We start from the raw sequence: 13,247 nt of genomic DNA, 5'->3' as shown, positions 1-13,247 counted from the left end.
TGTGGGATTACTGAGAGGAGGCGGGGTGTGTGGCAGTGGAAGTCTGCACCTGTGCCACCTGAAGTCCCCCTTCACAATGATACAGACAGATGATGTACTTACTGATGACCATGATGATAACGCTCCTGAGGATGCTGGTGCACCTACACCTCTACCCAACGTCCAACTACCACCTCCTCCTCATGAGGCTGGCTGGACCATTGATCATGTTATGACAGCCATGCGTAACATGGTGTGGGACTTGGGGACCTTGACAAAGGAGTTTAGGGGATTCAGACAGGCCTAAGGCAGGTGGCAGTCTGATATGGAGTTGAGGGTAAGACGCTTGGAGGCAGGGTGTAGACAAGGTCCATGCCCTATAGAGGTGCCTGTTGTTGATGAGTCATCTGCTGAGGAGGAAGGGGATGATAAGGACGAGGCGACGTAGTCAGATACCATGCATTAGGTTTTTTTAGGGTTCTAGGGTTTATTTTGACGCACATAGGATCTTGATGTATTTAAGGTAGTTTTTTTGACTTACTCAGGATCTTGATGTATTTAGGGTTTATTTTGTACTTAAAAGTTTATGTAATAAAGTTTAATTAATATAATGATTGTTTGTTAATGCTTAATGACTTTATGTTTACATTTTAGCATTAATATTGTTATTTTGCCCCTTAAAAGTGATATGAATGTGGGCCATTGCATTTTATATGCACAAACCCCCCGACTCAAGTCCAAATGCATTAAACTATGCCAATTGATTCATGTTTTGGTCATTGTTTGACCTAAATGACAACTTGGTATGTTGAAACCATGTTTCCTTGAATGGTTTTGTACGGTTACACACTCAGGACCGTCCGTAGCCTTTATGAAGCCTAGAACCCCTTCCCCAAGTCATAATATATGATTATATGCATTTACACACTCATTTGGATAAAAAAATCTATGGAACATAAGTTTGATCCTTAAAACCGCCGGAGTACTCGAGTAACCTGTACTTTTTACTCAAGTAGACACACTTGAGTATAAAATTAAGAGTAAATACTCTTTTTGGTTCTCAGGAAATTTTACGATGCCCGCTTTAGTCCCTAGCAAATAAAAAGGCCCATCGTGGTCCCTAAAAAATTCAAAATGGATCCATTTAGTTGAAATTGTGGTCCCTCACAAATTCAAAAAAGACCCATATTAGTCCCTAAAAGAACTAAAATGAGTCTATTTTGAATTTCTTAGGGACCATGACGAGTTTTTTTATTTACTAGAGACTAAAGCGGACATCGTGAAATTTACTGAGGACCAAAAAATATATTTACTCTAAAATTAATATGTCAGCTTGTGTCACGGGTCGATGTAACGTAGCTTGTATCAATTATTTTTCTTACAAAAATTGTTATGGACTTTTATATTTGCTGATTATATCAATGCTAGAATAATAAAGTATAGTAGAACACCAAAAAAAAAAGTAGTAAAAAAAAAAATAAGAAATCCCCCTTTTGTTTTGTGATCTTAGCAACGAGACAAATTAAAGTTGACAAAAAAAATAAATTAAATAAATAAATAAATAAAAATAGAGTGGAAATGGCACAGTGTGATTTCTCAAACTCCACCATCACTCCACCGGAGTTTCCTCACCGTGAAGAACAGCAACACAAAAATGGTGAACACTAACAGCATCAGGGTCACAACAACAACAACAACAACATCCCTCTCTTCTCTTCTCACAACAAAACCCCATTTTCTTATACCTTCAAATCTCAAATTCAATCCCAAACCCCTCAAACCCATAACCACCTCTTCAAGACCCAACACCCCACACATTCCCAAATCCCTCACCGAAGATGCCGCCGCAGCCACTGCCGCAACCTCCGCCGTCGACGCCGCCATCTCTCCCCGAAACCTCAAGTCCCGCCTCCGAAACGGCGACACCCTCTACGGCCTCTTCCTCTTGTCCTTCTCCCCCACAATCGCCGAGATCGCCGGCCTCGCTGGCTACGACTTCGTTGTCGTCGACTTGGAGCACGGCCACGGCGGCATCTCCGACGCGCTCCCCTGTCTCCACGCGATCGCGGCGGCGGGAACCGCCGCCATCATCCGCATCCCCGAGACCTCCGCCATGTGGGCCAAGAAGGCCCTTGACCTGGGCCCACAGGGGATAATGTTTCCAATGATCGAATCCGCAAAATGGGCTCGCAAAGCGGTGTCGTATTGCCGGTTCCCGCCGGGTGGGGTTCGCGGGTCGGCCCACCCGGTGGTTCGGGCTTCCGGGTACGGCATCGACGATGGGTACCTTGGTAGTTACATGGAGGAGTTGTTGGTTATGTGCCAGGTTGAATCGGAGGAAGGGGTTGAGAATGTTGATGAGATCGTAGCCGTTGATGGGGTTGATGTGGTGCAAATGGGGCCGTTAGATCTTAGCGCTAGCTTGGGGTGTTTGTGGGACCCAGGGAACAAGAAGGTGAAGGAGGTGTTGAGGGAAGCTGAGAGGAAGGTGTTGGAGAGCAAGGAGAAGGTTTACCTTTCTGGTTTTGCATTGCCGCATGATGGGCCTCAGGATCTCAAGTCACGTGGATATCACATGGTGTCTGGTGCTGTGGATGTTGGTTTGTTTAGGAGTGCTGCTGTTGAGGATGTCGAGAGTTTCAAGATGAGTTTGACCGAGGAAGGTTCCGATGGTGATCGTGGTGATGAGAAGTACTGGAGTGAATGAATGTGAGAAGCTAAAAGCCTTTTGATGTTTGTTTTATTTGTCTTTGGATGTTTTTTGTTTTTGTAAATTAGGTGATGTAATTTATATGCTTTTGATCTTCAATGAAAAATAACTTTTTGAATCCATTTTGTTATCTATCATTATATGATATGACTGGCAACCCCACATGATGTTGATGTTCATGTTGATGCCTGTTGTTACATATGATGTGTCCAACAAAATCCATGTTATAGAGGGTGCTGACATTTCATATGCGTATGTGAGGGAATTTGAAATACATGTAGCTGTTGATGTTCTAAGATGTCTGATGTGTATGCATGCTTGTTCTCCTAGATTTTGGCTTGATCTGGTATCATATGCATTAGCTGCTATACTCAATGATGAAGTGTGCCATATATGGCACTGCTAACTGAACACATTTCGAAGGCTATTCTGTGAATGATTGATAGGCTTGATCCATGGGATGAGTATGCATAGATTGGATTGATATGCTGATAAAAGCATGAGAGTTTGCGCTCATTGATTTGGATGCCAGAATAGGGATTCCAGTTTACTAGATTTTAGATCATGTCTGTACAGCTTATGATGCATAATCACATAGGTAGTTTAGTTATACTTGTTTGATTTGTTCGCATAAATTATGGGAGTCTCAACTCTCAACTTAGGTGCCATTCTGTTTTATTCATAACATTGGACTTACTTCCTTTTCTGTTAAATGATGACCATACATATTGCCTCTTGGACCCAAGTATAATGTTAATTAGTAGTTCTCTGGTGGTTGGTGTTCTCTGTATCTCAATCGTTAAACAAAACATGTTATGACATTCATGGTTTAATTTGGTTCATTTGTCATGGTGATTGTGTGACAAGGGATGAAAATAATTCAAAGTTGTTGTATTCTAATGTTTTCCTTTTTCTTATATAATATCAGTCTAATTATGTCATTTCCAGCCTTGATCAGTATTTCAAGGAAATAGTTGCTATATGCCTTTGTGAAACATCAATCAAGCAGGCCACGAGTTGAAATTATTGAGTCACTCCTTCAAACAAGCTAAGCCTCCTGAGCTTTGATGGAAGAAATTGTACACTGAGCTAGCCTGTTTTTCAAATAGTGTAATCGCACTCTTGGTTTGCTGTAGTACATTCTGATACTATGGTGCTTGTTCCATGATTTCTCCTGTTATGGCTACTCTTTACAGACGCAGCTCCAAAGAAAACACCTTAATATGGAACAAGAAGAAACATGACAGGCAAAAGCTGATATTGAAACGCATTATATGTTTCATGATGTGATTCGACAATTCATTGCTTGGGGCATCTTCATCGATTTCTTGCTGATGTAACTTAAGTTTTAACCTTTGTTAGTCTTGAACTCTTGATAATGATTTCCTCTTTTACATGAAGTTGAGATTTGAGACCCTGATCTTAGAGCTTATTAATATTTGGTTGCTTGAATCTTGAGAAAACGCTAACCCTATCTTACTTGTACTTGGAATGACACTCTTCTGGTTGAGCTTATTACAACTAATTTAAATAATTCCCTAATGCTTCATTCCTCTCCTTCTCCTCCTTTAGGGATTTTTTGTGGACACCCTTAGGTGGTGTTTGTTTGGTTGACGGTTTTTTCAAGCTTTCCTATGCAAATGAAGCAAGCAATCCAGAAAGCATGTGTTTGGTTCAATAGATTCACTCAAAATCCCCAGCCATCCTATTTGCATTGCATTTCCAATTTGGTCTTCGAATGATAGCTTTCTTCACTGTTTAGAAAGAGTTGTGGGAGGTGGTTTTATGTGAAAAGTCGGGTAAACCACTTTTTGACAATTTCTTCCAGACCATTATACCCTCTTCTTTTTTCTTGTCCAACTCCAGCAGTAATGAAGATATTGGTGATTTTGTGTCCACAAAATTTAGCAACCACTCTACTGATGACTCTTCGTACATGTCAAGGTTGAGTTGCTCTTTAGCCTCTAGAGCTTCCTACCGCTCTTCATTGAACAAGGTAGCATAAGGATCTAATTTCCTGTCCTTGTCTTTTCCAAGAATATGAAGCATCGCTGGGGAGGAAACACCATGGCCTTGGTGTTGATGTCGCTCAAGGTTTAGGTTAGGACGGCTTTGCTTCTTCCTTCGTTGGCTATTAAGATTGAGAGGATAATGACTTTTGTGATTTTGATATTGCATAATAACTACGACATGGCGTAGAGTGGCTCAACTATTCCATCTTTCTGATGTTTCAACTTACCAACATAATCCAAGGAAGTGACACCCACTATGGGTTGGAACGCTCCCTTCGTATAAGGTCCAATTCAACCCAGTTGGAGAACCCACAAGTGACGCCCATTTGGTAAAGCCGGATGCCCCTTGTGATGGTTGCTCACCGGAAACCTCGACACATCAATTTCGTCGTGTTAGATCTGTCCTTTTTTTTATATGGAGGTTGGCAAAGGATAACCCCTCTTTACGGGTAAAGGGCAGCTTGACTGATTGAAATTTTTTTAAAAACAAGATTATTTTCGTAATATCAATTATTTTATTTATCTATATTTTACCAAAAATCAAATATAGACTTTATAAAAGTTACCTAATTTCTCCAGTAAAATTTTTTCTAACCAAACAATTTTTTTTTACATTTTCTTACTAAACTCACTATTCAATCATTTCCCTAGTAATTACATTTTTTTATTATTCATAAAAATTTCTCCTCACCCAAACGTCTCCTTATTGCCTACCCGAGTATTAAGACCTTTTTGTGGATAAAAAAAAAAAGGCAAATTATTTTAGAATGTGGGGAGATGATTAGTCATAACAAATAAAATAAAATAAAAAATAAGTATGGCAAAAAATGATTAAAGAAATTATAAACAAAACTTAAAACAGCACATTGCTTTACCAGTTAATTCCCAACTTTTCCTCAATTTTTGCTTTCACCAAATTACAAATGGAGCTCCCCTGAAGGCAATCATCCATATGTAGATGCAGAATCTTTGAGATATTCATCAATATTTTAAATCGGATCAACAAATAATACTGACTGCTTTTCTAGTAAAACCAAAAAGAACAGTTAACTAAATAAAAATATACACGCTTTAATATGAAACTAAACATATAGATATAAAATTTGGTTAACAGCAAAACATTCCTTTCAAGCTCCGGAGTCTATAGGTTCAAACATATAAGCAATGTATGGGCAAAAACAACAGCGTTTCAGTTTCAAAAACTACCAAAAAAAGGCATGAGTTTGGAAGATGAATTAAGTCAAAGTTGGAAGTTTTTACAGAATTTCTATCTGTTGTCAAATCGGTGTTGCAACCAAGTTTAAAAGTTTCAACATCCAACAGCAAAATGAAAGCACCAAATAAAGAAGGGTTTTGTTTTTTTCCTTTCACGTAGGAAATAAAATTTTCTACACACACATGTTTAAGGTAAGTCTCACCATTAAGAAATAAAAATAAAAATAAAAATAAAAAACAAAGCACATATAAGTGATATGAGAAATACTTTCTCCAACAACATGATAAAGTATTTCCCCACTAAAGAATATCTTTCCATTTCAGGATTGATCAAGTTATCCCTCCTTTTCTTGCTCCATCATCACCTTCTTCCTCTTGTCATCAATATTTCTTCATGTTCATATCAAACTGAAATATAGGCCCCTATGATAACATTAAGACAGCAAAGATTTTGAATTTAAATATTTAATCGTAAGCTTGTTACATCAAATAAGAAAAAGAAATATTTACAAAAAAAAAAAAAAATAAGAAAAAGAAATATCACAGCGTAAGTAGAAAAGGGAGAAAAATTAAACTTTCTTAGTGAACTTGATCGCAACCTTCCCCTTTCCCATCACGCTTCCTCTCTACCCATTCCCAAACTAGACATGATAAGAAGTTTTAAATTCCATAACTATATGGAATCTTTCAATACTACATACAAAATAAGAAGCCAAATATCACTAAAAACAAGAGGGTATGGTGACAAAGAGAGACTCGTTGAAATAAGGAAAAAAGATGACGAAACAAAGAAATAGAGATGGAATACAGGGATTGAATTGTTGATGAGAACAGAGGTTCTGTCACAGACATTTGCAATTTATTTTATTTTTGGTTACAAAAATACATGAATCCCATTTTTCTATTTTCTACGAGAATAAAAGAGAACGCAGGATATTATGAAAGGCTATAGAAAATACGGGTAACATCGTTGGCATTAGAAACAAAAAGCTCTGAATGTGGATAGGCATGCCAGATAATAGAGCAAGGAAAAGAGACTTCTCAAGTATGTGAAATTGACCTGAAACTGGAAGCACAAAATCAAACATAGGCCAAAAATTGTGAACCCTATTTTAACACTTGTTCTATGATAATGATCAATAACGGATTGGTGAAGTGCGCCTTATCTAGCCCCAAGTTCTATATAATTAACGGGGAAGGATATTGTAACAACCAATTAGTGTTACTACCAAACAATTTCACCAATCAATTCCACTGTTAGATCGATTATGTTGATCCAACAGTTATATTTATTTCCATCTTTGTATGGTTATGATTCCCTATAATTAATACTTTATATTTATTTTCACCTTTACATGGTTATGATTTTCCATATTTAATGCTTTCATATTAAATATGGAGAAATATAACCATACAAAGATAGAAATAAATATAACCGTAGGATCAATATAATTGATTTAACGGTGAAATTGATTAGTAATAACATTGATAATAATACTAATTGGTTGTTACAATATCTTATCTTATAATTAATAGCATCCCATGATAAATAATACTAAGAATGTCAATACAGTTGTTCATCACTTCCCATCTTCAAAGCAGAACCTAAGTATTACTTAATATTTTTGTATTGTTATGATATGAAACATAACAACATTCTTGGTTTTAATTTTTTAATTTTACGATACATAATATGAACCATGATGATACCTAAGAATTTCTGATGAGTTTTGCACACTTTAACACTAATTTGTAGAGGAACTTGGAGATTGTTTAAGGAAGTAAAATATTGGATACCATAATTTCTTTTTCAAATTTTTTATTCTTGAATCAGTTGATATAAAGACATCTATTCAAGTAGCTCTACTCAAATGGGAATAGAAAGAAAGAAATTTAAAATAAGTTGTTATTAGGATACTAAAAAAAAAAAAGCTCTCCTAGGGTTTGTTAAACTTATCTAGGATTTGTGGTATTTTTCATGTCTTCGGCAGCCGGCCATGCTCGTTCGTTGGAGGAGACTGATCTACTCCAAAGAAGTAATAAGAAGAACAAAGGAGGTGATGGAATGTTCAGTAATGAGTAGGCTATGACTCCAAGAGAGGAAGGATGGATGATTGAAAACATGTCTTTTAAAGAAATGTTTATGCGACACAATGGTGAATGGCCAACAAAGGATGAAATTAATCAAATGAATGAGGATGAGATAGAAGATCAAGAGGAAGATAATGTTGTAAATGATTCAACAGGTAAGCCAACTATTGTGTGGGAGGAGGATAGAGATGAAAAAATGATTTTTAAACTGTCGGATGAGCTCAAGAAGAGAGCTTGGAAACCGTGGCATAAAGCTTGTTCTGTAAAACTTATGGGGAAGAGCCTCTCCTTATCCTTCATGAGAAAAAAGTTGGAGAACATATAGGCGAGAGAGGGCAGAATTTTTGTGACTGATTTGGAGAACAATTATTTCCTGGTAAGATTTGAAGACAAGAAAGATATGGACTATGCACTTACGGCAAGACCTTGGATCATCTTTGATCATTATCTTGCAATTAGGTCTTGGGAGCCGAACTTACAACCATACCACGCAGCGATCAACCAGATTATGGCTTGGGTTCGTCTTCCAGAATTCCTGATCGAGTATGTTAATACAGAATTGGTTAAAAGCATTGGAAACTGGCTTGGGAAGTTTATTAGAGTGGATGTCGCTACCACTTCACTTGCCAGAGGAAGATTTGCGAGATTGTGTGTTGAGCTGGACCTGAATAAGCCTCTCCAAGCAGAATATAAACTGGAAGGAAGGATTAAGAAGATGGAATATGAAAGACTACACCTCATCTATTATGGGTGTGGTAAATATGGTCATAGGATTGAAAATTATCCCAATAAAATTACTCATATAGTTGAGGAAGGAATGCAATAAGGAGAGAGATCGCAAGGAGTTGACGTGGAGAATACCAGATTTGGGCCTTGGATGCAGGCGACAAGGGGGAGGAAAAGTAAAGGGAACAATGTTTCTTGTGTTGAGGGGAAGAAAGTGAAGGATAGTCAATGGTTGGGATGGGAAATTTGTCCTGCACAGTAATAGCATTAAGTGCACGATAGTCGACACAAGATCGCCAAGTGTCGTCTTTCTTCTTCACCAATAAAACAAGTGAGCTCAAAGCATAGTGGTTGGGCTGTATAATTCCGAAATTCAACATGTCAGCCACCAATCTCTCAATTTTATTATTTTGATAATGCAGATAACGGTAAGGGCTCACTTGCACTGCTTAGAGTTGGGTAGCAGATTGATGTGATGGTTGTATGCACGATTAGGGGGTAGAGTAGATGGCTCCGCAAAAACATCAAAAAATTTGTGCAATAGGTGAGACAGGCTTAGAATAGGTGCGTGAGCAGTCTGTTTAGCATGGGCTTCATCAGGCTCAGTGGTAAAACACATCAAGCAAGAAGAAATGGAATCATGAACCATCAACTTGTGTAGCTGAGAGGAGCTGATGTGGGTTGGATTCAGAGGTCGATCTCCTTGTAGCAGAACCTGAGTATTGTTATGGAATAATGACATGGTTAAAACATAATAGTCTGTTATAATAAGACTCATTGTGGACAACCATTATACCTCCAAAATCATGTCTGCCCTTGCAATTCTATTACAAACAAATCAATTTGAAATAAATATGATTGAATGTCAACCAAAATTGTTTTACAAGAAGCAGAGCATAAAAGTGCATCATTGTTCCCCACTTTAACTTTGAAGGGAGTAATGGCATGTAAAGTTAAATGGAGATGTGAAGCCATACAAAGAGTGATAAAATTGTGGGTACTACCTCCATCCACTATAATTTGTACTGGCTGACCTGCTATTTTTCTTAGTAATCGAAATGAATTGGTAGAACGATGCCCAAATAAGGTATTGAATTTCATAGAGTATTTCTTGCGACGGTGCCTCTGATGCATCTGCAACTGGTTCAGGTGGTTGTTCCACTTCGACATCAAGGGGCTCATCATCGGTGCCTTCCAAATAAAGCAAAGCAGGTTAACCCTTGCACCTATGCCTAGGAACAAATCGTTCCTCATGCTGCGATCCTCTTTACTGTTTGGGCCTTAGTTTCTAGTCCAGCCCGTTACATTGGGGAACATAAATTTGTTGGTGAGACCAACATCCTACTTTGGTAAGACCCAATGTGGGGTCAGAGTCAAATCGAACCATAATACTTGAGCTAGTAAAGGTAAGTAGAAAGAGTAGCATTCTGACTAACATCTATATCTTTTGACTTAGTGATAAACACTCGATCTAACACTTAGTATCAGAGTCGAGGTTACAAGTTTGATTTCTCGGGATGACACTTTGCGAAAGACACGTGTTGGGGGGAAATTGTTGGTGAGGCCAACATCCTACCTTGACAAAATCGAGTGTGAGGTTAGAGTTAGAACAATTATAACTTTTGACCTAATGGTAAGCGCTGGATCCAACAAAACCAAATCATCCTTAAATAATCATGACATATTATGAGGCAGTCAATTTAATTGCAAGGAAACAATCAATCTAAGCCCACTTACTCAAAAACTTAAATTTTTGCAAATTCATCGTGAAAACAAGACCTAACATTCTCCCCCTTGATGATAATGACACCGTTATGAAACATTAGCAGCAATTTGTGCACGACCAACAAATCAACATATCAATAATCATTTCATATATTTTCAACAAGAATCATAGCTGACAGCAACTATAGTGCATTAAAAAGAAAAGATCAATAGTTAAGAGATGCTCTCCTTTAACCCTTGAATCCTCTCCCTTAATAGATATTTGTCCGATAGTATAGAAGACGTATGGTAGAATTTTATGCCAGTCTTTAAAATTAACAATTATTTTGGCGATGATATTTTACGTTTTTATTTTTATTTTTTTTACTGGTTCCACCGTGTCATTTATCCATGGTCTATAAGGAGAAGAATAGTGATTTTGAAGTAAGAATTTCTAATAAAGTTTTTCAACCTCCGCAGCGTTAAGATTTGGACCATTATATGTTTTTATCTTCTTTTGTAATCAATATCGGCTCATAATGTTGTTCTTCAAATTTCAGAAGAACACCTTCTCAGTGACATTGGCGAATGATACTGCGTATATCCACAAAAATGAATAAATTAATCGATACTACAATGAAGCAATGCCCATTAGTAGCCTTACGGTTTATAGGCCCGATCACATTTGTTCGCCACATCGACAATAATTATAGCGTTACCAAATTATGCAATTGACAAGGATTTACATTGATCCGATTGTAACACACTGAGCATTTGCGACATTTTGAAGCATATTCAATACAATTTTCCTCCATATAATTTTAAATATTTAATATAGTTAATACCCTTATATTTAATTTAATTTTTTTTATTATGTAAAGTTGTAAACTGATATCCCTCACACACAAAAAAGGTGCGAAAAAGTGTGTTGAGTATTTTTTTTATTTTATTTTATGAAAAAATCTATCTACTTAAATTATACACATTATTAAACGTTTACTCAATTTTATTATTTAATCTTACCTAGTTTTGCTTAACCTTTTACACGTTTACGTAATGATTTTACTATTTATAAAAAGTGTGTGAGCAAATATGTAGAAAGTACATGGTAATAATAGTTTTTAAAATTTTAAATATTGAATTAATTACCCCAAAGTTAATTAAAGAAAAAAGAAAACAATTGCAACAATAAAATAAAAACATCTATTTCAATTGACTCTCATCAATCGCGAAAGAAAGGGAATCAAAATAATAGTTTTTTAAATATTACCTTTTCATATTATTTCTACATAATTTTTAATTAAGAAAATATATATTTTAAAACACACTTTTTTTTTTATTAATAAAACGCACTCTTTTTAGTCAATGGGTATAACTAAATTTCTATTTTGCTAACAGGGGTTGTAGGTGGGGAAAGGATATAGAGAAATGAAGTGTACAAAAAAATAAATACATTCTTTTTTTTAATAAAAATATAAAAATCATTAATGTGCGAATAACCTTTTAAAAAAAAAGCACAATGTTTCCTCATGGGCTCAAGCACTTGGCATGCCAAAGTTATTGTTAACAACTTTGCTGTATTTGCATTTGCAGCAATGAATCATGACCCTCATAAAATAACACTCACAAAGAGAGAGAGAGTGTGTGTGGAAGGAGAGAAAGAAGAGTTAACAACATCCCCACCAAAATCCTAACATTAAAAAAAGAGACCAAACCCGACATTAAAAAAAAAAAAAAAAAAAAAACTAAGGCATATCATAGAGACCAAACTTTACATACAAGGAAGAAGGATTCACACTTTTAACTTACACAATATTAATTTCTTTTTTAGAGTTTTATCAGAAACTAAAAGTAAAGCAATCAAATATCACAGGTTGATTTTCAAGGCATTACTTGGTTAGCGTAACTATTCACCAGCGCCAAAGCATTGCTCGTGAACTTCTTCACCTTAGAGACGCGATCGCATACATCCGTTTTCAGGGAACCATTCGGTACGTCCTCGAACCCGTCCGTACAGGTCTCTTCCTCCGTTAACGCCGCGCTCATCCACGTCTGCACGTTGCTCATGCCGAACCGGAACGAACCGGACACCGAACCAGAACCGGCTCCTAGCAGGCGCATCTGCCTGAGCGAGTCGCGGATCTCGTCGACGGCGTTGTCGAGGTTGTCGGAGCAGTCGTGGAGGGCGGCGGAGACGGCGCGGGAGTCGTCGGCGGCGTAGTCAGCTTGGCGGGAGAGGTAGGAGGCGATGCGGTGAGCTTTTGAGAGCGTAACGGCGATGGCGACGCGAGCGAGGTGGGCGGGGCTCTGCTGAACGGCGCTGGCGTAGCGAGAGAGGGAGGAGAAGCACACGTCCGGGTACAGCGTGGTGTTGCAACTTGTGCGGATGAAACCGGTGTCGCCGTAACCGTAACCTTCGCCGGCGGTGGCTGTTGGGCGGAGATTGGAGAATGTTGATGTCAAGAATAGGAGGGAAAGGAGGAAATGGGTTTTCATGTTTGGCATTGGGATTTGCGTTTCGTGCTTGTTTTGTTGTGTGCGTAAGTGTCAGTGTATTAGTGAGAGTTTATGTAGGTATCAGATTTTGGGTGCCTTGCTTTATGCCTAATGTTTTCAGAATAATAACCAAAGTGCCATTATCCAAGGGAATAAGTAAGAATTTTATTATTAGGATTATTATTATTTGTTATGGGCCCATAATAGTAGCTTATATTTTAAAAGGTTCAAGGAAAATAATAGGAAAAAAAATAAAAAATAAATGAAATAATTCTTAAATGATACTCATCTAATACAACGACAATAGATCAAAC

At 37.4% G+C, this 13,247-nt stretch overlaps 2 protein-coding genes across 2 annotated transcripts; one reads left to right on the top strand and one right to left on the bottom strand.

Moving 5' to 3' along the window:
• The first annotated feature begins 1,565 nt into the window (after positions 1-1,565).
• On the top strand, positions 1,566-3,846 carry LOC133301672 (uncharacterized). Its single transcript, XM_061501335.1, has 2 exons — positions 1,566-2,688; positions 3,638-3,846. Exon 1 carries the CDS (start codon positions 1,634-1,636, stop codon positions 2,684-2,686), a length of 1,053 nt encoding a protein of 350 aa, XP_061357319.1. The 5' UTR covers positions 1,566-1,633; the 3' UTR covers positions 2,687-2,688; positions 3,638-3,846.
• An 8,472-nt stretch (positions 3,847-12,318) lies between these two features.
• LOC133301664 (pectinesterase inhibitor 7-like) lies at positions 12,319-12,933 on the bottom strand. Its single transcript, XM_061501323.1, has one exon. It carries the CDS (start codon positions 12,931-12,933, stop codon positions 12,319-12,321), a length of 615 nt encoding a protein of 204 aa, XP_061357307.1.
• Positions 12,934-13,247: the final 314 nt, after the last annotated feature.

The sequence above is a fragment of the Gastrolobium bilobum genome, unplaced genomic scaffold (assembly GCF_033153095.1).
Source record: "Gastrolobium bilobum isolate Gb01-03AN ecotype WA unplaced genomic scaffold, APGP_CSIRO_Gbil_v1 utg20349, whole genome shotgun sequence".
NCBI classification, from domain to species: Eukaryota; Viridiplantae; Streptophyta; class Magnoliopsida; order Fabales; family Fabaceae; genus Gastrolobium; species Gastrolobium bilobum.
Note: the sequence above shows the minus strand (reverse complement) of the source record. Positions and strands in the feature narration are given on the sequence as shown.